Consider the following 26,028-nt stretch of genomic DNA (forward strand, 5'->3'; position numbering starts at 1 on the left):
ACTGATTGGGACCTTGCCCTACCCTATGTCACTTTTTCATATAATCCATTGCGTCACAACACTGCCGCTTATTCCCCGTTCTTTCTGCTGTTCGGCCGAGAACCCACATTGCCACTGGACGCATCCCTTCCATCCGCCGCAGCAGAGACCAGCGAGTATGCACTTGACACCATCACCAGGGCAGTTCAAGCACGCGAAATTGCCCGCGCTCGCCTCCAGACCTCAAGAGAAGCAACGGCACTTGTACGATCGCCAACACAGAGACGCACACTTTTCGCCTGGATCTCTGGTACTCCTGTGGGCCCTGACTCGCCACGTTGGCCTGTCAGAAAAACTCATGTCTCAGTACACCATATCGAGTGCTGCGGGCCGTGACTCCAGTTACCTACGAAATCGCCCCAGTCAGTACCAGTGCCCCATCTGCCCGCAATTCCACTGACGTTGTGCATGTCGCACGCCTCAAGCCATATTACTCTCGTGTTATCACCAATAATTAGACGCCCCGGGACGGTGCTTCTGCCGCCGGGGCTAATGATACATGCATATTGCATGTTTCTTGTGGCCGATGCATGCGGACGCCCCGACGAAGAGGACGAACGCTCTCTGGCTCTTGAGCTGTTGGCTAAACTGGCCAGCGCTGCAGTTACCTTTTGTAAATATACTTTGTAGATAGTCTCCAGTCTTAATCCTTTGTTCGCATAACAATATCAATAACCCATGTCTCCCTCAAACAATGGAACTGAAGTGTTAATTATCTTAGGAACTAGTTGAATTACAGCAAAACTACTTACATATTTGAGATCAGCTCAAAAATGTCAACAAGACCAGATAGTTTCACTAATATCGATGAGAAAAATGGGGAACACTATTTCAATAGCAGTAACATTTGTTTTTATTGATTTGCTTTAAATACTAATTTTGCACACCCATCAAGACATTTACTGTGACATATCAGTAGATGTCATAGGTAGAATAATTCTTTTTGCAGCATGAAGCTACATGTTAGGAGCACACAATGTAGGAAGCATGACAAAGACAGTTTTCCAGTGTTCTTTTTTTTTTAATTTGTGTTTTGTGTGACCAATGCATGGCGATGTTCAAAACACTGGAGTTCAGTGCATTATAAAGTAAGAAATATTTACCCAACGATAAAAGTGCTTCCATTGTTGAGTCTTGTGCTTTCTGCAATTGATCCACATGTCATCTGTATATTTTTTGTGTGGTGGTTATTTGTCTATTGCAGTAAGAACGAAGGACTGTTTTCCTAATTATGTTATGAAATAATTAACCTACAGAAAAATGCATTTTTAAAATCGGAAGAAACTAAACAAGCATGCTTACATTTATCAAGTTTGGTTCAAAAACAGGTATGGATAGCTCTAATCACCATGCCCCCTTTAATTCAGAAATACAGTCAAATCTCGTTAATTCGAACTTCCGGTTTAACTGACGTCATGGTCCCATCAAAGTTATGTGTATTCCAATGGGCAAAAACGCCTGGTTATTTGAATGCACAAGCATCGGCGACAGTTAATTTGAACATACTGCACTAAGCATCACACCAAATCACACAACACTGCTCTCAATACTCTCAGCATCACACCAAATCACACAGTGGCACCTCTGACCAGCATTCCGCTTATCTCGCCATAGAGAAATCCCTGAACAACGCGCGCACGAAAAAAAAAGAGCATGGCGGAAATTTTACCCTCCCTCAATGGCAAGGTTGCCATTTCTCCGTCGCACCATAATGCCCCAACCACACTACCAGCAAAACGCACGCCGCAAGAGGGATCGGTCCTGGGCAGATTTTTCATGGCTCTCCGCGACAGCAAGCAAGCCGCAAGCGGAGGAGACCATTAAGAGTGGCACCTACAGTGACGTACGCATGGGAAACTGCTATGATGCGAACCCACCCGACCATTCTATTCGTAATCACGTCTGGTTCAGCCGAACCGCTTGTTTCGCACTATCGTCTGACGTGACTAAAATGACGTGACTAAACTGAGACATCCGGATGGAGTGGTTATTGGAGGCAGTGCACCATATCCGATTCTGCACGACAAGACAGACACACCAAGTACCTCATTATCCTTGTCTTTTGAACGCTGCGACGCCGCAACAGAAAGGAGCACACCAACGTGATTATGATCAGCAGCAGCAACTTCATCATCTTGATAAGACATGACTCATGTTAAGAATTCAGGACGAAGAAAGTAAATGAGGCAACAATCTGTCAGCAGACGAAGGAAAAAACATGCGAGCATGCAGAGGGAAGCAGCAGCGGAGGGCCAGTCCTGGCCCTGGCAACTCTGCTGCTTCGGTGGCAGTAGTTGCCGAGGTAATAAGAGCCATCCAGCAAGCTGATGGGAAAGCAAATCCACTTCCCTCATGCCCTTCCTCGCAACTACGCTACCCTCACCTTCCTCTCAGCTTCCTCGTAACTTCCTCATCTTAGACAGTCTCCGCACGTGCGCCTCTGCGCCTGTGCCAGCACCGCCAGCCATGCCGGCCCAGCACCAGCTTAGCCCACTCCTTGAAGTTTCGTTTTTGTTGTCGGGAAGCGAGCGTTGGCCTGTGTGGGCAGTTTTGTGGTACTCGCTCGCTGTGTGCTTCTGCGCCGCAATATTTCACGACTCCCAACGTTCGGGCAGCATGCTATGGTGCACAAATACTTCAAAAACAAGTCCTTTTAATTCGAACAACCTTTCGGGCCCTTTCCAGTTCGAATTTTTTGGGATTTGACTGTATTTGGCTGCGCACTAGTTCATTAACCCATTGTAGGTTCGTCTATATTTTTTATATGACAATACCAAACCGGCTGTGGTATATACAGTGGAACCCCGGTTATACGTCCCCCGGTTTTGCAACAACCTGGGTTTTACGACGCATTAGCACAGTCCCGGCGAAGTCCCCATAGAAGCAATGCATTAAAAACCCCAGTTATACGACGCAATTTTACGCCTGACCCGCGTTATACAACGACCCTCGCGAAATAAGGGACAGAACGGCGGACAAAAGAAAAGTGCCACAGGTCTCTTTCCTCGCTCCGTCTCTCTGCATGCGGAGCGCTTGACACCGCTCGACCGGTTCGCTCCAGCGCAGCTTTCTTCCCAGCATCGTCTCATCATTCGTTCCTCTCTCCCCCACCAGCAGCCACCCGCGAACTCGCTGTGCTGAAATAGTGCCTTTTCTTCTCCACAATCACTTTCTCCCTCTCCTCTTGGTGGCATCGCCTCTCGTCATGTTGGGGAAGCGTTTCTCTTCCCTCCACAAGCAGCTGCCCGCGGCGCCCGCTGTGTTGAAATAGCGCCTTTTCTTCTCCACACTCACTTCCTCCCTTTCTTCTCAGCGGCGTCGCCTCTCCTCGCGTTGGGGAGGCACTTCTCTCCTTCCAGTTTCCCAGCAGCAGATCGCCGACAAGGTAGCGCAGAGAGACCTAGGCTTATCGCACGTGCACTTCGTCGTAATCCTAGCGACCAGCGTTCAGCGGAGGTTTTGAGTTGTGTGGAGCAATGCAACGCACGATGTCCCGAAAGCGGACAGTTCTGTCGCTCAATAGTAAGCTGAACATTATCGAGGAAGCGGAAAAGCGGCATGGGGCCACGAAAGCCAGCATTGCCCGGGACCTTAAGGGGGGACGCGGCTTTTTCACCGAGAAAAATTGCCAAGAATCAATTTTTTGAAAATCACATTTTCAGTTTCTGTAACCCTTTTTCTATCCGATACCCAAATATCACCACTATAAACCACATAGAAGTGCTCTATAAAATTCGTTTTATCAGCCAAGGAGGCGAAAAAACTCGCGGAAATCAAGAAAGAACAGCGTTTTTCACGCCACAATATCTCCGGAACGGCACGACCACGTGCCACCATCTTGGTCTCGTTGGAAAGCGCATTTCTCTGTCTTCAAATATGTCGTTTCAGCTATCTCCTCCAACCAGAAATATGCGCACAAAAAGCAAATGATTGAAGGTCGTGCCGGAGCCTGTGATTGGCAGCGCCCACCACGTGACTCCAGCGTGGCTCACCATTAGTCCAGTGCTCGCGTGGTCTGCACGGCTCTTTGCACCTCGCGAGCCTGGAAGTCTCCACTCGCCGTAATCTCGACGTGCCAAAACGGGCACTACGCGGACATCGCAGTAGCATGGCCGATCCCTATGCTTGTGGACGTTTCAGACTCATGGCTAAGCATTCCGAGCATCGGCGAAGCGGACTTCACAACCAAGATTCACGCGTGGTATCCTCGGACATGCGGCTAAGCCTTTTAGCACTCAGTGTTACGGAATTCGTGACCAAGCACATGGCACACGCAATCTTCGGACACACGGCTAAGCATTTCGCACATAGGGAGTCTCCGACTCGGTGACCATGCACATCGCGCGCGAATTTCTCGGACCCTCACCTAAGAATTTGACCCTCACCTAAGACCTTGTGGCATTGCGTCTGGGCATCGACAACTTTCAGGCATCAAACGGGTGGTTGGATCGCTTTAAGAAACGAAACAGGATTGCGTACAGCCGCTCCAGTAGAGAAAGCACTTCCGTGGACGTTTCGACGGTGAACGAGTGGATGAAGTCGCTGCTGGAGATGATTGCTGCATACAAGCCCTGCGATGTTTTCAACACCGATGAGAGCGGTATTTTTTACCATATGCAGCCCGAACAAACCCTTGCGTTTAAGAGCGACAGCTGTCATGGTGGCAAGCGTAGTAAAGAGCATGTGACAGCACTATTCTGTGCTAACGAGGACGGTTCCGAGAGGCTGCCCGTGCTCGTTGTTGGAAAGTTTGCAAAGCCACGTTGCTTTAAGAACTTGAAGATGCTGCCGTGCAGCTACAACTTCAACAAAAAGGCGTGGATGACCCATCTTCGCTCTTCAGCAATTTTCTGCAGCAGCTGGATAACAAAATGGGTGCTAAGGCGAGGAAAATATTGCTTTTCATGGACAACGCACCGTGCCATCCCCCCGATACGTCCAGCCAGAGGAGCATAAAGGTTACTTTTTTTTTTCTAGTCCAACTGCACAAGCCGGCTGCAGTCGCTAGATGCGTCATTAAATGCGTCAAGCAAGGGTACCGGAAGCGGTTAGGGCAGCATCGGCTGGCGGCTATGGAGCACAGCGAGTCAGAAAAAAAGATCACTGTGCTCGACGCCATGCATTTTATTGCCAGTTCGTGGAATGCAGTGTCCCTAAGCACAATCGCTAACTCGTTCAAGCACTGTGGCTTTAAGCAAGAGACTGCCTCCTCTGCTGGGCATGCAATAATCTCGAGGCTGATGCAGTCTTCGCCAACGACGATTTCGAGGGTTCAAACCTCACCACGACTTTCCCAGAGTACGTGGAAGCCGACGACAATGTTGTGATCTGCGGCAAGGTGTCGCTGGATGACGCCATCGAGGAGGCTTTGCCTAGTGCCGACACCGCTGCGACATCGGACGAGGACGACGACGACACCGCAGATGCCGTGCCTGTGCCTACCACGTTCGCCGAGGTGCTACAGCACATTCACGGCATTCGGAACTTAATCTGTTCATGCGACACCGCAGAGGACCTCTTTTTGGACGTTGCCCAACTCGAGAAGCTCTTGGTTCACGGATTAAACAAGGTCCAAAAGAAACTTACCGACTTTTCTTAAGGTTCGCGCCGGCTGGCGGGAATCGTGGCAGTGGGCAGTGGAGTGTCGTAAAGGTTCGTTTGAATAAAGCATGATTGGTACCTGTACTGCAGCATTAATTTTTATCGCACTTACTTTTTTGGTAATTTGGGTTTCCAAGCCCTGCAGAGTACGTTAGTAATTTACATTGAGGTTTCTCATAAATTCGTAGCGCAATATGAGTAGTATTTTTATAGGCATAATTTATGTTCGGATTTTACAACGCCCACATTTTACGACGCTTTTTCGCAGTCCCAAGAAAGTCGTATAATTGGGGTTCCACTGTACGTATAAACCACTTAGAAATAGTATAAATCAAATTTTATCAAAATCAAGCAAATACTTCATTTTAAAGAAGTGGGACACATATGTCCCGTTGACCCATGTGTTTTCAAAAGTGGGAAAACATTGTCCCATGGACTCATGGAGGCACTATCTTGCAATCAATTTGCAGTTCTTTTTGGCATGAAACGGCCCGAAACAAGTGGCGCAGAGGGGCACTTCACAAGTTGCATGGAGGAACTTTGTGTGCACCTCATTCCCAGCAGTAGAGCACCACCTGCACCTCTTGGGAACTTTAATGGGGTTGTGGTCTGTTCCTGCGAACCTCACCTCACCGCATACACCAACCAACTTTTGGACACTTTTTTGTCCTTTCTTTTGCTGTCGATAGGGTCGAGTACTGCTGCTGTCCCTGAATGTCTGCCCATTTTTATGCAATATTTCCATGCACCCTTTACCACAAATATTCTTAGCGAGAAATGTCGCTATTTTGCAGACAACTGTGCTTTGATACGTTAATCGCTCAAGTTATACCACACAAATTCATAAATACATACGGTGGTTGGGAACTAAAATTGGCTCTGTAAAAAACCACAAAAGGGTTAAGTGGACCAGCATATTCAACGGCAGGTTTCTTTTTTAACTGAACATGAGGAAAATTCAGAAGCTTTCCTAAAGAACAGAACAAATTTCATCTGAATTTTGGCACTGCCACCACCTGTCAAAAGCGTGTTAAAACAATTTTTTTTAGCTTAGCATGTCTCAGGTTAGATTTGCAAATCCATCTTGTTGTGCTGGTTGCGACAGACGATGGCGGAGAACACGTCTTCTGCAGAAAAAAATGCAGCATGTCTGTGTCGCGCTGTCCGACAAAAAATTAAGACAAGCTCTAGGTCCAGCCATCCCTATGTAGTAAAGCCTCTAAATGATCTAAAAGTCACAACATCTCCTCTCTCCTCCTCTTATGCTGGCACTCCTTCTCTCGGCTCCTCCTAAGCGCTGACAGCGGTGGCACCTAGGCCGGGTATAGCTAGCAGACGCTCCCAACGCTCGCCCCCTTTGGCGCGCAGTGCACTGCGCCTGAAGGATTTGATTGTTGCGTCTATGACAGGAGAGGTTCATAAATGAGTTATTCCAATAACTGAGGGATCCACGTTGCACTGCTTTATCGAAGCTTTTTCCACTGTGATCACTTCGATTGCAATGTCAACGGTGGAGGTGGTGTGCGCAAGTGAGCTAATGGAGTGTTTTTCTCGAACGGCGCCTTTTGATCAGCTTCATTTGAATTTGAACACCGCCAAGAGAAATTAGTAACTTAGTAACTCAGGGGACCAATTGCAATGCATGCTCACTGACCTGGAGAGGCAAAGCAGAAGAGTGGGTTTAAAAATTAACCTGCAGAAAACTGAAGTAACGTTTAACAGTCTCGGAAGAGAACAGCAGTTTACGATAGCTAGCGAGGCACTGGAAGTGGTAAGGGAATACATCTACTTAGGGCAGGTCATGTTCCGCGGACCCGGATCATGAGACGGAAATAACCAGAAGAATAAGAATGGGCTGGGGTGCGTTTGGCAGGCATTCTCAGATCATGAACAGCAGGTTGCCATTATCCCTCAAGAGATAAGCTTATAACAGCTCTGTCTTACCAGTACTCACGTACAGGGCAGAAACCTGGAGGCTTACGAAATGGGTTCTACTTAAATTGAGGACGACGCAACAAGCTATGGAAAGAAGAATGATGGGTGTAACGTTAAGGGATAAGAAAAGAGCAGATTGAGTGAGGGAACAAACGCGAGTTAATGATATCTTAGTTGAAATCAAGAAAAAGAAATGGCCGTGGGCAGGACATGTAATGAGGAGGGAAGATAATAGATGGTCGTTAAGGGTTACAGACTGGATTCCAAGGGACGGGAAGCGTAGCAGGGGGCGGCAGAAGGTTAGGTGGGCGGATGAGATTAAGAAGTTTGCAGGGACGACATGGCCACAATTTGTACATGACCGGGGTACTTGGAGAAGTATGGGAGAGGCCTTTGCCCTGCAGTGGGCGTAACCAGGCTGATGATGAAAACACAGACGTGCGGTCTAGGCTTTATATGAACTGATGGTGGTGTACTACTTCCATAATATATTCTGTCAAAGACACGTTACCTTGTACTACAGAAAGGCTTAGTAACGCATCTAGCCTTAATTTCTTGGCGCTGTAATTTCGAAGGATTTGGCTTTCAAATTAGTCTTTGGTGAAGACTGAACTAATTTTGGTATGGCATAACTTTTTGAGAAATGATACAAGGCACGGAAGAAAATATACGCCATGACATTTCTCAAATAATTTCGAAAATAAGAACTGTTGATATGTCAGCCTGCCGTAGGCGTGGCCATAAATATTTTATCAGCGTCGAACATTGAAAATGGTCTGGATGATTGTGCGCCCCTTCATTTGAGGTTTCTTTTACACAAACTACCCACGTTAAAAATGTTTCAACCGGCTTAGATTTGCACGACACCTTTGAACTCAATATAATTTCGGCTGTGTTTAGCAGATCTCTGCATTCTGATTTATTATGCACGCAGATATGGCGTACTCAAGATATAGCTGCAAGATAGTGACTTTGGTAACAACCCCGCAAATAAAAATATGTCCACTAATGCGCACTACATAAAAGCTAGACCTGCACCGCGAGTAGCATGAACAGCAGGGGGTCAAACGATGGGAACTGCCATTTTAGTAATGAGTTAATCAGCAGAGTCCAATTCAAAAAAATATATATATATATGTCTAGCAATGCGCGTCACTTCAGTATGCAATACGTGTCACTGAACGGCAGGTCGAACTAACATATGATGCACAACTTTCGTGTCTGAGCCGAGCAATGGTTTCAACTACAACGAAATGAGTACACCAAGCAATGTGCGCAACATCACAATGAAGCCTGCCGAACCAGAAGCATAAATGGCGAGGCTCAGAAAACATGAAGCAAGCCTTTTATAGCAACGAGTGAACGTTTCCAATTACAATCATGCCGAACATTATTTAATGCGAAGAAAGGCTGCAGACGCTCGCGCTTCTCACCAAATCGTTTGAAAAAATATGAGTGACTCCTGATGAACGGCCCCTTTCCTCACAAAGGTGCAGCTCCCGCGCATTTTCAAGGTTTGCCTGGCCGATCCTGTGCAGCCAAGTATTTCGGCGAGCCGCGTTGCTTCTTCCCGATGGAATAATGATAAGTGTTTTCTCCTAGCCTCCTCAGTTGTTGCACCCATAAGCACAACATAGGCTAGGCAACGCCACAATACGTAAACGGTGCCAGTGCTAGCGAAACACTTCCCGCCAAAACTCCGATACCAGAAACCAACTGAAGCGCGATTTCGATACCCGCGAATGGCGGCAGCTCCTGCTACAGACAAAAAAAGTGCGCTCTAGCACGTGACCACGGCGCTTTGCCTAATTGAAGGGTCGACTCTCCAGAGGCATGGCAGGCGAGAGAGAAAATGGCAAAGTTCAGAGGAAGTCGTTACTTTTTTTATTTAGGGGCTTTACGATGTAGTATTCTGATGTACGTATTTTCGCATTCCACAGAGAACTTACAGATGATTGAGGGAGGACAAGTGCCAGAGTGGGAGGGGGGGGGAGGGGATACCTAGGAAAAGGCACGGAGGAAAATATTGCAAGTGTCCCTCACTCATCCAGATGTTCACCTGTCCAGTGTGCGCAGTCGAAGAGTATTCATGGCCATTTAAATGTGTGTCCTGCTGCAGGCTACCCTCTTTTTTTTTTATTTACTAAGAATTTTGCAATAGAGAGAGAACGTGCCTTTCTGTTCAGTATGTTGCCCGAGTAGATGAGGCCTTTTTCTTTTTCTCGCCGCTCAAACTCATCCTTAGAGATGACCAGCTCATGCACATCCTTTGAACCCCGTGGTTTGGTAATCATCTGAAAAATGAGAGTTGATAGAGCATGATTGCTAGCAGCATGAAAATCACTGTTGCAAAGATAATTTGCCAGCCAACTGTACAGAAACATTCCCCATCACCAAATCAAAAACAGGTTTCTTCACTACGAAGCTGCTATTACTTACATTCGGTGTTCACACAATCTGTTATTTATGTTTGGTACGATACATGCCAACTGGCAGATAATGCAATTAGTTGCAGCCATGAGAAAGAAACTGTAAAAGCTGAGGGCCCTTGTTTACTGCCTCGAAGTCACTTAAGAATGGCTGCAATTTTCATGCTTTTCAGTTACTGCTCTCATGTAGGTACCATATTTTTCCGCATATAACCCGGAACCAGATATAAATTGCACCCCCAATTACAACAGCCTGGAAAAACAACACATCCGCTTATATAGCTGGCGGAAATAACTGCATACAACAACACTCAAATATTTGCAAGAACAGTCTCCACCTGCGGATGCACAACTTGTTCATGTCGCATCTTCAGTCAGAAGTTCAGTACTCCCCACCACTCTCTGGCGAGGATGATAAAGCTGGGTTGCATGACAGACATGATAGCGGACGAATCTGTCGCCCGACATGCAACATGCATCAGACTACTTCGCAGCTAGCACACGAACAGTCTACGCTCGTTACAACAGACCCACGTACAACAGACTTTCGGATATAACGGACCATGTTTCGACCTTAGCTTACTCTACCTATTTTATTAATACAACGAAGTTCACTTTTCATGGACCATACTACAATGGACTAACAGCTGCAGCAGACAAAATTAGCGGCAATTTTTTTCGAAATTGGACCTATAAAACATACTTTTTCCGTGTCGACACAAACAAACTTGGCCATGTTGGTGTCTGCACACTGCTGCTGGCAACATTCACAGCCTCTGGCCGAGCCAGCCTCTAGCCAAGCCAGTCTGAGGGCATGTTCATCATGCACAGTGTGTTATCGCTTGATGATGCCATTTCATTGTTTTCTTCCCATACTAGTCAGTTGTGCCAGACTGCAAGTGCTGAGATAATGGCCTCAAAAAAAAAAGGAAGCAAATTTCACTGAGCGACATGATTAGGATTGTGAATGCAGTTGCATGCGGTGAAAAGCAGGCGGACATCGCGAACACAATGGAACTATCGAAGCAGACCGAGAGTCCAATTGTGAACAATCCTCGGGGTGGCCTCTAATCACTCTTCACAAAGTTCTTTTCAAGCTAAATGTGAAAAAAATGAGGCATTCCAGTGCTCCAACGCCATGTCCCAGTGTATTCCACTGGCAAATTAGAATAAGTTATTATTGTGAGAGGTGCATTGGTATGAATATGTTAGAGCTAATTCAGATCAGCACCATAGGTGAGGGCAGCAGTGCTGCCAAACATGTGAAAAGCATACATGCATGTTTTCGTGAATGGTTCCTTTTTTTTTTTTTTATCTGACGATGTTTCGCGGCGTTCCCGCGGTAGTCGAAACATGCAGCAACTGTTCGACAATCTTTTGGCGTTTTGGCAGTGGCCTCCAGTTTTGGATATTACGGACTTCTGATAAAACAGGCATTTTTTGGCAGATTACGAAGGTCCATTGCAACGAGAGTCGACTGTACATCACCCATCCCCCTGGAGCTCCCTGGGTTGGCATGAAGCACTTTGCGATACGCCGGAGAGCCAAATAACTGCACACTTTCGGCTCAATTGCATTTGCTCCTTCGCCGTTGCCCATGCAAGTGCTGTTACATCAGCGGAAACGTGTGACGTATGAGTTTGCCAGTGCAGCGCGTGCCATTCGCCAGCTAGTGAAAGCAAAATGGCCACCTCTAATGAAAAAGACAATGGGCAACCATAAAGGAGGAAAGAAGGGAGCTTGACCACGCAGGGGTGGTCAAGTTCCTTAGAAGATAAAACTTAATTGTGGAAAACCTTGCCTTGAGGTGTGGCTTCACGGCAACGCTACGCGCGCTCCCGTGAAGCCACACCTCAAAGCGAAATTAGCCTACAATTCTCACCCCAACTTTTTTAAACTTTTGGTGCGGGTTATATGCACAACACTACGGTAAGTCCACATTGCCATTTATTTTCAGGGCAATGAAGAAAGAGATCTTCCCATCTCATCCTAATCTCGCATTGAGCGGCAAGACTGACAATGTGGTAGGCTGTGGTAGCTTGCACAGTGTTACACAGTGTTACACAATATCAGATCAGACAATACCGACTTACTCTGGTTGAGTTGCCGATGAAGAAAATAGCCTGCTTGCCCCCAGCACCAAAGTAGGAGATCTCACTGTTGAGAAACCGAGGCTTGTGCTGAGTCCCATCTTTAGAGCTACTGTCTTCTCTGAAACAAAAAAGAATGTTGCAAAAATAAGACAGCCGCACAACAGTGAGTCACAAATCTAACTCTTTGTTGGGCGAACCTGTTCCCACAAAGACAAGTTACACTCGGTCGTCGAAATCCAATCTATGGGTCAGACACATCGGCTATTTATATATGACTCAAAGATTCCAGCAGCATACACTCCAAAAAAGTGCAGCACTATTGCCTAGCCAACAACTCCGATGTACCAACAGTTAGCCCATTCCTGTTTGAAGTGGCCTGCAATCAAGCCTTCCCTTGAAGCTCAATGTCGTTGAGGACCACCCTAGCCACAGAACTTTACACACCATTTTCTCTTCGCACCCTGGACACTGTGCTGCACGAGCAGCAGACTGCACTGAAACCTCGTTACCATGAATTATGAACATTAATTAACACATAAATGAACTTTCCAGATTAACAAATTTTTCAGAATGCCTCTGCTGACTTCTTATAGTTCCAATGTAAAAATATTTCAGTACCGCAAACTTCAGAATACCGAACTTTTCAGTATAACTATTGTTATTCAGTTTCCTTGTGATATTAACAATGCCTCAGTACTATGAACTAATATTCCAAAATCTGGGAATTCTTAGATAACCAAAGCTACGAAGATCCCCCAACGCAGTTCCAGTGCAATGACAAAACAATTCCAGTAAACGGGTGCAGGAACGAAACAATTACATCAGATTTGCGGTTGACAATAGACGGATGCGAGCTGAATTCCTCAGTCGACACCGGTGGTGATTATTCGGTAATAAGCTTCAAGATGGCGAAGCACCTAAAAAAGTTGTGAGATGCAGTGGACTGGAGCGCAGATACGCACGACAGGCGGTCATGTTATTACGCCCCTTGCCCGATGCACCGCAAGACTTGCAGTAAAAGGCTTCACTTACATTTCTGACTTTATTGTACTGCCAGAATGTTCACAGGAGCTTATATTGGGAATGAATTTTCTACAAGCTAATGGCGCCATAATTAACCTACATATGTCCAGTGTGTCTTTCTCAACAAAACAAACTATACCTGTGGAAGAATCGGAGGAGCAACGTCTTACTGCACTGCACGTCTTTGATGATGATGTAACTGTGCCGTGGCAGCACAGGTGCAGTATAATGGTTCTTGTGGAGAATGAAACATTTTACGACCTCGAAGGCATAGCGGATGACTTTCAACAAAGGTATTTGCGTGGCTTGCGGTCTTGTTCAATTAGAGGGACACTCAAGAAAAAAAAGGACTTCTTCTGCATCAGTAAATTACCTTTCTATGACACCAAAAACACCACTCTTACTACGATAAGACGATTGGTAAACCAGAAAAAGCACAAGAACGAAAGGCGGGTGGCGAAGCCTCCTTGAAGTTCCTGCACCTGGTCGCTGTGACGTCATGGGTTTTTATGGCATCTTCTAGGACCTACTTAATTATATAGCGGTACAGATCGACTACATTGTGTTCTAAAGGAGCCGAATATTAAACATGGCAAGTTTCAGGAACCTTTACTCAGTCAACGCGGCCTTAATGCGAAAACATACTTTGGAATCCCTGACGTCACACTGACGTACCGGCGTCAGGGTTCCGGCGCGAAATTCAAATACTGATACTTCGCCCTTCGTTCTCTCATCTAATAATCAAACTATTATTTTGAAATGACTCCCTGCAGGGTTGTCAAACAATGCTTTATTAGTCTCAACTGATTTATTCTTTCGCTTTAGTGTCCCTTTAAGCAATGGCCGTGCAAATGTCGCACTTACAAATTTCGGAAATGAATTCCAACACATCACACAAGGAACAGCTATTGCCCATTTCCACGAGTTGTGTGTAACGACCAAATTATGCAGCCTAATGACAACGTCAACTGCTCTGCCAAGGAGCTGCAGTGTCGACATATAAATTACTGTCAACCAGAGACTCCCGGAAGCCCAAAAGAAACAGATGTATGCCCTGATAAAGGATTTTTCTGACTGTTTCTCCACTTCCTCGAAGGTATGGCGCGTACGTCTGTTGCAAAGCACAGAATTATAACGGAGGACGCCACGAGACCGGTATGCCAGCACCCGTATTGAGTGTCACTAAAAGAAAGGGAGATCATCAAGAAGCAAGTAGAGAAGATGCTTTCAGATGATGTTATTCAGCCTTCCAGCAGTCCATGGGCGTCTCCCGTAGTGCTCGTTAAGAAAAAAAGATAACACATTTCGATTCTGCGTCGACTACCATAAACTGAACAGCGTAACTAAGCGGGATGTATACCCTTTCCGCGTATAGACAATACGTTAGACCGGCTCCGATGTGCAAAGTCTTTCTCCTCCCCGGATCTCAAGAGTGGATATTGGCAAATAGAGGTGGATGAGCGGGAACGAGAAAAGACAGTATCCGTAACCCCTGACAGCCTCTACCAAATTAAAGCACTTCCATTCAGCCTCTGTTCCGAGCCTGCAACGTTCCAGCAAATGAGGGACACTGTGCTCGCAGGATTGAAATGGCAGTCGTGCTTAGTGTATTTGGATGATGTGGTCGTATTTCCCCCAACATTTGACCAACATCTAGAGCGCCTGCGACTTATATTAGAAGCTATTCGCGCAGCAGACTTGACAATTAAGCCGGAAAAATGTCAATTCGGCTTTGATGAACTTCGATTCCTCGGACACATCATCAGTGCTGAAGGCGTTCGGCCAGATCCCGAAAAGACAGCAGCTGTTGCGAGGCTCCTGACACCCACAGACAAAAAGTCAGTGCGACGTTTTTTGGGGTTTATACGCATACTACAGAAGATTTGTGGAAAACTTTTCAAAGATTGCTGAACCCCTTACAATACTAACAAGAGAAGATGAACTTTTCATGTGGAAAAGCGAACAAGACGCCTTTGACGAGTTAAGGAAACGCCTGCAAGCTTCTCCAACCCATGCCTATTTTGATGAGACAGCCGACACTGAAGTTCATACCGATGCGAGTAACGTCGGCCTCGGTGCCATACTAGTGCAGTGGACAACGGCCAGGAGAAAGTAATAGCATATGCCAGCCGAAAGCTCTCAAAAGCAGAGACAAACTACTCAGCAACCGAGAGTGTCTTGCAGTCATTTGGGCAATATGTAAATTTCGACCCTACCTCTATAACAGACCATTCAGAGCAGTCAGTGATCACCATTCACTTTGCTGGCTGGCGAATCTCAAGGATCAATCCGGGCGACTAGCAAAATGGAGCCTTAGGCCTCAAGAGTATGACATTACTGTCGTATACCGTTCCGGGAGGAAACACAGTGATGCTGACTGCTTGTCACGCATACCAGTGAGACAACTGCGTCAGAAGAAGATTTCCCATTCCTTAGCATTGTTGATGCATCACAAGTCACTCAACAACAACGAGATGACCCAGAATTGCTTCCACTTATACAGCATCTGGAGGGACTCAACGTTCAACTTCCGCATACAGTCGCCGACCGATTTTCCGGACTCCAAAAATTCGGACATGCCCGATTATTCGGTCAGCTTCGCGGCACCGCCGTTCTCCCCATAGACCATAATGTATAACAACTGCCGAAAGTTCGGACACCTTGCAACCTCTCGTCTGATTTTTCGGACACTCCTTGAGCCAACTCGATCGAGGGCATCATGCACCGACTCTGACCGGCGCATAGTTCGACTTGCTGAACGCCATTTTTGTTTTGAACGGAGCCTCCTTGCTGCCCCACGAAGTGGCGCTACTGGAAATCCCCGCTCATCATCATCGTTTCTACCTGGTTCGATAGTGGCCGTACAGCAGTTCCGGTTTCAGCTTAGTAAGCCATGACAAGACAATCCAGCAGCTGATTTGTTTCTTTCGCGCACGACGCTGCGAGCAGGCCGCGTTTTTCGTTTGTACGACTGGCGTCGGCACGGTGGTGTTTGCTTTGTGTGCTGTGTCGAGGTTTCGGTGTTCCAACGCGGCGTACGGAAACATCGCGTCGAGTGTCTAATGGCGCCGACAGTGCCCGCGCAGACTGCGCTGGGGAATGCCGGCAAGCGGGTGCCGGGAGGCCTAAGATTTGCCGCCTTCCGATGTGCTCCCTACTGACGCGGAAAATGTTCTGCCGAGACCTGCTCGGTGGTTGCATTGCGATTCCGGACACCGTCTCATTTGACAGTTTCACAGGTGCTGACACTGCTGTACTGACATGCGCAGAACTCGACGACGGCGAGATCATTCGTCAGGTTTCTGCTGCACCCATTCTCTATGCTGCACCGCCGGACGATGACTCCGAGTCGGAAGATGACGCACCATGTGCTACGCTGCCGTCGCATGCGGAGCGTGCACAAGCAGTGACTGTGCTTTCAGCCGCCTATAGTGACCGTGCGACCCTCTCCGAGATTCAGGCTTATCTGATTGCGCGTAAACGGAACAGCGTGCAACGGCGCACTCGCGATTTCTCCAAGCCTAATGCCAAACCCGAATAAGCGCGTGGAAATAAAGGATTTCATTTTTTTTTCTTAATCTGCTTTTTCGGACACCTGTTTATTCGGACATTTCCGCAGTCCCCGTGAGGTCCGAATAAACGGTCGGCGACTGTATTTTCTTTAGAGGGCTATCCTCGTTCAATCTGCAAGGAAGTGTCCTCTACAAGAGAAACTTCAAGAACAGCAAGACAAAGTTTTTACTTGTCGTACCCACAGCTATGTGAGAAGAAATTTTGCATGCATGTCACGATGAACCAACATCTGGACACATGGGCGTGAGCCGTAAATTCGCCAGGATTCCTCTGAAATACTACTGGCCTAAGTTATTAGCATCAGTACAGCACTATGTCAAGACTTGCCGCGAGTGTCAAAGCTGCAAGACTCCATCCGTAAAACCGGCAGGCCTCCTCCAGCCAATAGAGCCACCAAAAGCGCCATTCCATACCTGCCAACCTGGCGAGATCAAAAATCGGGAGACTATTCGCGCCAACGGGGGGGGGCATCACTGTTTCAACTTCCGGTGGCCTTAGCAACTCGGTGAAACATGTTTTCCAGCAGTGTTTTTCATTTTTTCCAACCATAGACCACTGCATGTCCCACCTTTCTTCATTAAGAATGTCCTCTGGAAGACTGTACGCCTGTAGTGTGGCAAACTCAGCTTCGAGAGCATCTAAAGCGTCTTCAGCAGATTCATTGGCACCTCGAGGCAGCAGCTGAGGGAAACTCTGAATAAAGAAAAGAAGACTCGAGAGTGATGCCTGTGAAATTTCGGGTTGGCCACTTCTGCATTCTTCATAATTGCGTTTCATCAGAGTTGCGTTTCAGAGTTGCATATACATTCATAGCGCTTCGCCTCGGCTCATTTCGGAAATATTTTCCGTAGAAGAGGCCCAACGTAGTCGCTGACACTAAGGGGTAGGTTGTGTTCGACGAGGAATCCCGTAAACAGGCACTCCACACGTATGACACTGTCGTCGCACTTGTTCCGGAGAAGGTTCACTATGTTGCCATGCTGCTCAGCGGTATGAACATAGCTTTGATGCTTCGCCGTGGAAACATGCAGTTTCAAGTCGCCGTTGACACCGCGAGACACACTGACGTCGCATCTAAACGTTCCACAATATGCAAAATGTTCTTTTCTTGATGTCAAAAAGCACGGAAATTCAGAAGTTCGCATTAACTTCTGCAAATACCTTTTCAGTCTTTGGTAGCGCCATGGCATCAAGCACACGAGAATTCTAACTTTACACTGTGCACCGCACACAAAGCCTAGCCAACACTAATCATACACAAAAGCAGCAGCAACAAGGTGCACCATGGAGGAAGGCACGCATGAAATGCAAGAACTACATTGGCTCTGGCTTTGGTCGGCTTACCAGACGCTGTAGTCAGCTGCTTAGTCGATGATACCAATGGTGCTAGTGCTGCCATTACTGGTGATGCTGACAATTACGATGCGGCTGTAGATTCCACGGTGCTGGTTTCGCAAAAACCATTATTGCGCAAACAGAGAGCACTTTTCGGGAGATATAAGATAGTGATCGTACAATCGGAACGTTAAGTCAAAAATCGAGAGTCTCCCGGGCGAATCGGGAGGGTTGGCAGGTATGCCATTCCAACAAGTCGGTATGGACCCCTTGGACTCTTCCCAACATCATCTTTAGGCAAAAAGTGGATAGTTGTGGCCACGGAATATCTGACCCGTTACGCAGAAACTGATTCCCTGTACAGTGCAACGGCTGTCGAAGTTGCAAAATTCTTTGTCAACAATATCGTGCTCGGGCATGGCGCTCCCATAGTTGTTATTACTGATTGTGGAACAGCCTTTACTGCAGACCTAATGAAATGCTTGTTGCAAATGACACATACTAATCATAGGAGAACTACGGCATACCACCCTCAGACAAACAGTTTAACTGAATGCCTCAACAGAACACCAGCTGACATGCTTTCAATGTATGTCGACGTTGAACATAGGCTGTGGGATGAAATTTTGCCGTACATCACCTTCGCATATAGTACGGACGTTCAAGAAACAACACGAGTCACCTTGTTTGAACTTGTATTCGGCCAAGCATGAACGGGTGCCAAAGAGCTGCGCTCTAAAGAAAGTTCGTTAAACCAATTGCGAGGAAACTTTAGCTTCGTTAAAACAAGGTTTACAATACATGAGCATCTATTGGAATTTCAAGGGGAGCCACGATTGCTTCGTTATATCCATTAGTTCGTGATATCCTGTTTCGTTATAACAAGGTTTTACTGTATTTCACCACAAAACAAACACAAAAGTTGACGATTCATTGGCTGCCAATTGTTATACCTGATGTACTGTTAAAACCGGTATCATTATAAGTGGGTTCGACTGTATTCCTGCTTTCATTGCACAAATTCAATGCTGTTGAAGGACTGAAGTCGCATTATGTGCTATGTTTGGTTGAGAATGAAACACTGCTGTCAACTATAGGCAACCTTTTTTTAATGCAAACTAGCAAAAGGTCTCAGTGAACAGATCCTCAAGCAATAAGCCATTTTATAATTTCTGTTCTGTGTACTGCATGTGAATCTGGTGCACAATGACAAAAGGGCTCCATGGCGATCTTAGAAAGGCCTAAAATGCTCAAGAGCTGCAAATGCAAGCTAGCAGCAGTAAAAGCCCTGTTCAGAAAGAGGGTAATCCCACTCACGAAAGCTGCAGTGCCTTGTCCTTGCGAATGAATTTGGACAGTCGGTAGATGGCCCAGTTGTTAAGCTGCCAGGAGGTCATGCCACAACCATTGTCCAACACAAGGATGGTGCTCTTCTCCTGTTGCGAGCTGTCATCCAGGTACTAGGGTAGTAGAAGCAGTAGCACATCGTTACACATCAAGGTACAGTCACAACGAGGGGAGAAATCATCATTTCAACATAATATTTGTTGAAAACATAGACAAGACCACCACATAGATAGATAGTACAAGACAAAGACCATATATGCTATTCTGAAAGCATCACTTTCAGTGTTTAATAACTGGCCGATGTGACTGTGTTATAACTAACGTTGCCACCCATCTTTATTGGTACTTGCTACCTGGTAAATAAGCCTCCCTCCGACGATAAGATTGCCTTATTTATGTTCACAAAATTGTGATCTAGCAATCTAGCTCAATATTATTTACCTTTTGTGCAATAGCTTATGTGAAGTAAGCTTATCTATCAGTGATATTGTCCCATCATGGCATTGCCAAGCACACTGGCCACACAGGTACCAGGAGTACATGACATCAATGAACATCCCTCACTAGAGCAAGGTGTCCCAATAAACATAAACCTCGCATACCCTTCAGATAGACTCATCATGAAGCCATGCACAAAGTTTTACTGCAAGCATAACATGTAAACATTAATGCATTGTCATCCCCGCCTCTTGACACATCTTGTCACATCTTGACACTTCTTTTTATTGCTTACGCAAATGCTATTATTCAAGTAAATAATGACATTTCCATTGTAATGTACACTGACGACAGAAGTCTGTTCGTAACCGGCCGGGAGATAAATGAAGTTTTCATGAAAGCTCAAGGGGTACTTTCAGATATTTGTAAATGGTCAAGTAAAAACTTTCTTAAAATCAACGATTGTAAAACAAAAGCCATCTTATTTAGGGCCAAACACAAGAGAAAGAGAGAGAGAGAATGAAAATTTTTATTAGGTAAATGAAGCTTTGGAGAGGCATCCTCATTCCAGAATGCCTTGAGCTCGGGTCGCGCCCTGGGCCCTCGCAATCAGCCGTTGCTGATCCTCGAGGTCGGAGCTGGTTAAGGCTCTCTCCCAAAGCTCGTTGGTGTGGTAAGGGTTTGGCGGATTTAATGTGCCGCTCTGCAACCCCCTACTATGTGTCACAGGGACCCGGGCTCTGCGCAGAAGCGGCATTGCGGAGAGAATTGTGTAGATGCTATGAGGTGATTTCTGGTTGGGTGGGGCAATGTATTAACCTGTAGAGCTTGGAGGAATCGCTCCTGCTCTCTAGGTAGTGACTTGTGTGGGGGTGCATATGTTCTGCGGGTCAGCTTGTAGTGTTGTGTGATGTCTTGGTACGAGATTAAAGGGTGCATGCGCTCGGGTTCAGATTCCTCGGCGTCGGCTCGGTGGGTCAGATCTCGAGCCACGTAGCTGGCGACCTCGTTGCCAGGAATGCATTGATGAGCTGGCGCCCAGATGATCATGACTGATCTCGTTGGCGGCTTTTGATTGATGTTCCGCAGCGTAGTGGTATGAATTCTGCCGCTAGCAAAGTTGCGGCACTCCTGTTGGGAGTCGGTCACTATGACTTCAACCTCTGTTTGGGAGAGCGCGAGGGCTATGGCCGCTTCCTTGGCTTGGAGGGGATTGTATCGTGTGAGCGAAATGCTGGTCCGATGTTCTTTGTTGACGACTGCGGTGGCTGTTGTGGCTGCGCGTCTGGGGTAAGGCCCCACATCCATGTAGGCTGTAGAGGGTAAAGTCCCGTATTGCTTGTGTATGGCCAGGGCCCGGGCTCCCCTTCGCTGTGCGCGGTGCTCCCGGTGCATGTTGCGAGGTAGAGGACATACGGTGATGTTGCTACAGATGGCATGGGGTAAGCTCACAGTGTGAGGTGGTAGACGGCTGAGAGGGGCAGAGAGCCCCAGGCGTAAGAGGATGGACCTCCTCGCTTCCGTAACCGCCAGCCTTGTTCGCCGACTGGATAAATGTGCCTCGATCAGCTCCTCGGTCGTGTTGTGCACTCCTAGTCGTAGTAGGCATACTGTGGACATACTGATCAGCAGGCCCATCGCCTGCTTATATGCTTTTCTGATCATTGTGTTGATTTTCTTAAATTCCATCACATTGAGTAGTGCGTATGGAATGGCATAAGTTATTCGAGACATGACGAAGGCTACAAGCCAAAGCATGTCCGCCTCCCCCATGCCTCTTGCCTTGGTTATTATTGGCCAGATCATGTTGGTAACTCGGGCTGTTCTATTTTTAAGCTTGTGAATTAATATTGTGTTGGTGCGATCTGATTGGAAAACTATTCCCAATATCTTTACGCTCCGAGACGGAATGATGGTGTGTCCCTCCAGTTGTATGTTGATAGTGGGCAAGCCGGATGCGTGCTTCTTTCGCGGTGAGACCAGGAGTAGCTCTGACTTTTGGGAGGCGCAGCTGAGGCGGCATGATTTTGCATGGTCGCTCACCACGTATGCTGCTTCCTGCAAGCGGCTCTCCATTGCCCCGATGGACCCTGTGGACGACCAGATGGTAATGTCATCAGCATATAGGCAATGCCGGATCCCCGAGATGTTGGGGTGCCGTTTGGGGTGCCGGCGTAGGGTGGCAGAGGCTCCGATAGCTGTGTGGGGAATTACTGGGCTCTGAGAATCAAAAGGAGGTCTGCCTCATTTCCTGGAAATTGGTGGATTACTCTGGCCATATTGTGGTGGGATTCTGTTTTGCTGCTGGCCGGGTTGATTAAATATCTCAATAACTTCCACGTCTTGGAAGTACTCAGTCTTCCTCTCAAGCTGTCGCAGAGGGATAGCCAATTTTCTCAGCATAGCGTGGTAGCGTATCCCGCAGCCTCTTGTGTGAGTAGTTCGATTCACTTTTTGAGCTTGCGATTTAATCTTTCCCTTTTCTAACGCTTCAGCAGGCTACGGCGGGCTTCCCACATGTGGAGCAAGTGAGCGTCGATGCTCGAAGTGGTAGTGGATGTTTCAAGCATTTTGGTGCGCGCCTTCACATCCTGGTGAAGCTGAATGATCCAGTCCTTAATTGACTGAAGCTGTTGGCTGTTCATTTGTAGCTCTTTGTTTTCTTATCTCCCACAGCTTGGTCGATTCCGTGAGGCAAGCAATGCCTATCCTGGTTTCATATTAGAGCCCATGGAGAGTGGTGGCTAGCAGCGCATGGTCACTGCATAGGTACTCCTCCAGATTGGTCCAGCAAGCTTGGGGGATAGTTCTGGTGAGGGTTAAGTCAGGGTTCGTGTCTCTTGTAACACTTGTGCCGAGCCTCGTGCTATTCCTTGGATCGTTGACACGTGTGAGATCTATAACCTCAATAACTTTGTGAAGCAGGTTTTCCCTGGGGTTGCTGTACGTATAACCCCAGAGGGGGTGGGCTGCATTGAAGTCGCCCACTATTAGAGGATGGTTGCCTGCTGCGTGCGTGGCTTGCTCCAAAACCTATTTGAGGACCGATGGTGCACTTTTCGGCCGACAGTAGACAGTAGACACAAACGCGCCCTTCTACCAGCAGATCTGTTATCTTGGCGAGACTCCAATCAAGATTGTACCAAAGCATAAATCGCTAGGCATCATCTTTTCTGCTGTGTGGGGGTTCCACTCTGCGTGCGGCTAGGGCTGAAGGCGAGCTCCGGATCTAGCCCCACGCAGTCGCTTCGTGGTACTCCCAACCCGTAGCGCGGGAATCGCGGCTACGCCGGGTTCGGACGAATAAGGCAACCAGCGGTGTCAACGGTAACAACGTTTATTGCTATTAGCAATAGCGAACACTCGCAGAGGGACGTCCTCTCCGTAATAGTAATAAATAGTCTGGCCTCGTTGCCCGGGATAGTCAGGCAACGTGGTCACTCACGGGTAGCAGCAGGTACTCCAGTCCGGCAGGTTATGGGTCCGGCCTCAGAGAGAGAGGGTCTCCCCCGGTCGCGCTGTTTTGTACCTTTTTAGCTGGGCGAGGGGAATGTCCTCCTCGCCCGTCAGCTGCCTGCCCGCGAGTCGCGGAGGAAGGGCGCGTGCGCGTCGCGAGAGCGAGGGAGAATCGGGAGAGGGCATAGTGCGCCTCTCCCCCGTCTATGCCGGCTCTCGACGCGACGGCGCGGGGGAAGATGGGCGCGTGTGCTCCCCACAGCTGATAAGATCTGGACAGCTCATATTGACTATCTTGCTAAATCACTTTCTTAAAGCGAAGCTGAAGAGTCTGTAGAATTCAATAAGACGCTCATATACGGATGCGGGAACCTTATAAACCATGAAGGTAAAATTTTGGGGGGGATTTTTCACTTAGGAGCGACGCAATCGTCGGTTAAAATTGCGCTGTAGCTTTGCCCCCCGTCGCGCGCCGCGCGCTGCTGCTGACGCTGACGATGCGAGCGGAGACCGGAAACGGCAGCGTAGTGACGTCAACACTGGTGTTCCACTCCTTCACAGCCTCCGCGACCGTGCCTGACCGGGCTTATTTCTGCGTGCGTGCCGTCCTAATCTGCTTCGCTCGACCCTACATTCCTTTATTTGTGTGTATATAGGAGTGGTAGTTGACGTGCGCAGCATCAATTGAACTTATAGGCCGATCATGCCGGCGTTCTGTGCAGCCTATGCTTGCACGAACACCAGCGGCCGCGATGATGTTTCGATGTTCCATTAGTTCCTGCAAGACAAGAAGCTTTCAGCTAAGTGGGAGGCTGCTGTGAAGCGCAACAACTTCAAGCGCTCAAGAACAAGTGTTGTGCTCAAACCATTTCCGTGACGATTACTACCGGAGTTTATCAATAATGCGTGCTTTGGGTTCTCCTAAAAAAAAATAGTTAGCACGCTGAACGGAAGGTGCATGTTTATCGCCCACCCTTGACGCAGGTTTCATCGCCAAGCGCCGCGAATTTTCCTGCAAATCTGCAAGCCAAATCCTGCAACTCATCTTCGCCCAGTCCCTCAATAGCAGTCAAATTCCGGATGACTGGAAATCAAGCAAGGTTGTGCCAATTTTTAAGAGCGGCGACCGTGCTGACCCCTCTAATTACCGTCCCATTTCATTAACATGCATCTCATGCAAGCTCTTTGAACATATACTCTACTCCCATAGTGCGAATCACCTCGATCACAATTCTTTCTTCTTTCCCAAACAGCATGGTTTTCAGGGCAGGCTTCTCGTGCGAAACCCAACTTTTCGAATTTACAACCAATCTTCACCTTAATTTAGATTCTTCATTCCAAACAGACGTCATTTACTTAGATTTTTCAAAAGCATTTGACCGCGTTCCTCACCAACACCAACGTCTATTGTGTAAACTTGCATGCTTATCACTTGACCCTCTTATCTTATCCTGGATTCGCTGCTTTTTAACTAACCGCTCACAGTTCACCGTCATCTCCAGTCATGCGTCTAAAACTACTGACGTTATCTCTGGAGTTCCCCAGGGTTCCATTCTTGCTCCGCTTCTCTTCCTAATTTTCATCAACGACCTGCCATCTGGGATTTCATCATCCATCTGTCTTTTTGCGGACGATTGTGTCATTTATCGCCGCATCTCCGATAATACCGACCAGGAATCATTACAAGACGAGCTAAACAAAATCCAGAAATAGTGTTCTGACTGGCTTATGCAGCTTAATATTTTAAAATGTAAATGCATGCACATCTCATGTAAACGTTCCACTACCCTTTTCCCATACTCGCTGAACTCCACGGCGTTATCAGTAACAAACTCATACAGGTACCTAGGAGTCGAAATAACTAACAAGCTAACTTGGGTGGACCATATCATGAAACTTTGTGCTAACACTTCCAGAACATTTGGTTTCATCTGAAGATCTCTAGCTATGTCCCCTCCATCCATCAGGCAACTAGCATACGAAACATACGTCCGCTCTAAAATGGAGTATGCCTCAGCCATATGGAACCCTCACCAGGTTTACTTGATTCAGTCGCTCGAAGCCATTCAGAACCGGGCAGCCCACTTCATAACTTCCCAGTACTCACCTTGGCACAGCGTTACTGACATGAAATTGTCTCTCGGACTCGAACCCCTAGCACTCCGCCGGAAACTTGCAATGCTCTGTCTTTTTCATAAATTTACTTTAACTTTCCTGCACTGAGCGAGAACTTTGTTTAACTCCCTTAGCATACATTGTTTGCATGGTTCTTCCAACGCCATTAACAAATCCTTCCTCCCCATTGCCATAAAAGAATGGAACAATCTTCCCGAAGCCGTGGTTTCAGAGTCAAATCCCTCCAAATTTAGACAGTTACTATCAGACCATTTCAACCCAAAATAGCCACTTTTCCTGACGTTTCCTCTCCCAGCAATCTGACTTGCTTGTATCATCACCTATTTTTTCCTTCTCTTCTTTTTTGCCACTTATGTTTAGCGTGTTTAACATTTACATGTACACTTTTCTTTTAATTTATTGCTACTCAGTTTGATATATTTTCATTGTTCTGTTTATACCTGATGTTTTCTAAAGCTTCTTATTTATTTTTCTGTTGCCTTTGTTTGCATTTTTCTTTCTTTTCTTTTTTTGAGCTGATGTATGGCACTTTTTATCGCTGTCTCCCCCCCTTATGTAATGTCCCCGAAGGGACCCTTAAGGGAATAATAAATGATGAATGATGAATGATGTATAGAAAAACT

At 47.1% G+C, this 26,028-nt stretch overlaps 1 protein-coding gene across 2 annotated transcripts in view; it reads right to left on the reverse strand.

The window, feature by feature from the left end:
- The window catches only part of LOC126521661 (structural maintenance of chromosomes flexible hinge domain-containing protein 1-like), a 383,191-nt gene that overhangs the window by 334,018 nt on the left and 23,145 nt on the right, over positions 1-26,028 (reverse strand). For both annotated transcript variants that reach the window (XM_055065801.2, XM_050170378.3), the window contains exons 6-8: positions 19,346-19,488; positions 12,098-12,215; positions 9,750-9,869 (exon numbers count right to left, since the gene is read on the reverse strand). In XM_055065801.2, the coding sequence (XP_054921776.1) occupies positions 9,750-9,869; positions 12,098-12,215; positions 19,346-19,488 (381 nt within the window). The remainder of the gene's footprint in view (positions 1-9,749; positions 9,870-12,097; positions 12,216-19,345; positions 19,489-26,028) is intronic.

This window comes from Dermacentor andersoni, chromosome 6 (genome assembly GCF_023375885.2).
Source record: "Dermacentor andersoni chromosome 6, qqDerAnde1_hic_scaffold, whole genome shotgun sequence".
Taxonomy (NCBI): Eukaryota; Metazoa; Arthropoda; class Arachnida; order Ixodida; family Ixodidae; genus Dermacentor; species Dermacentor andersoni.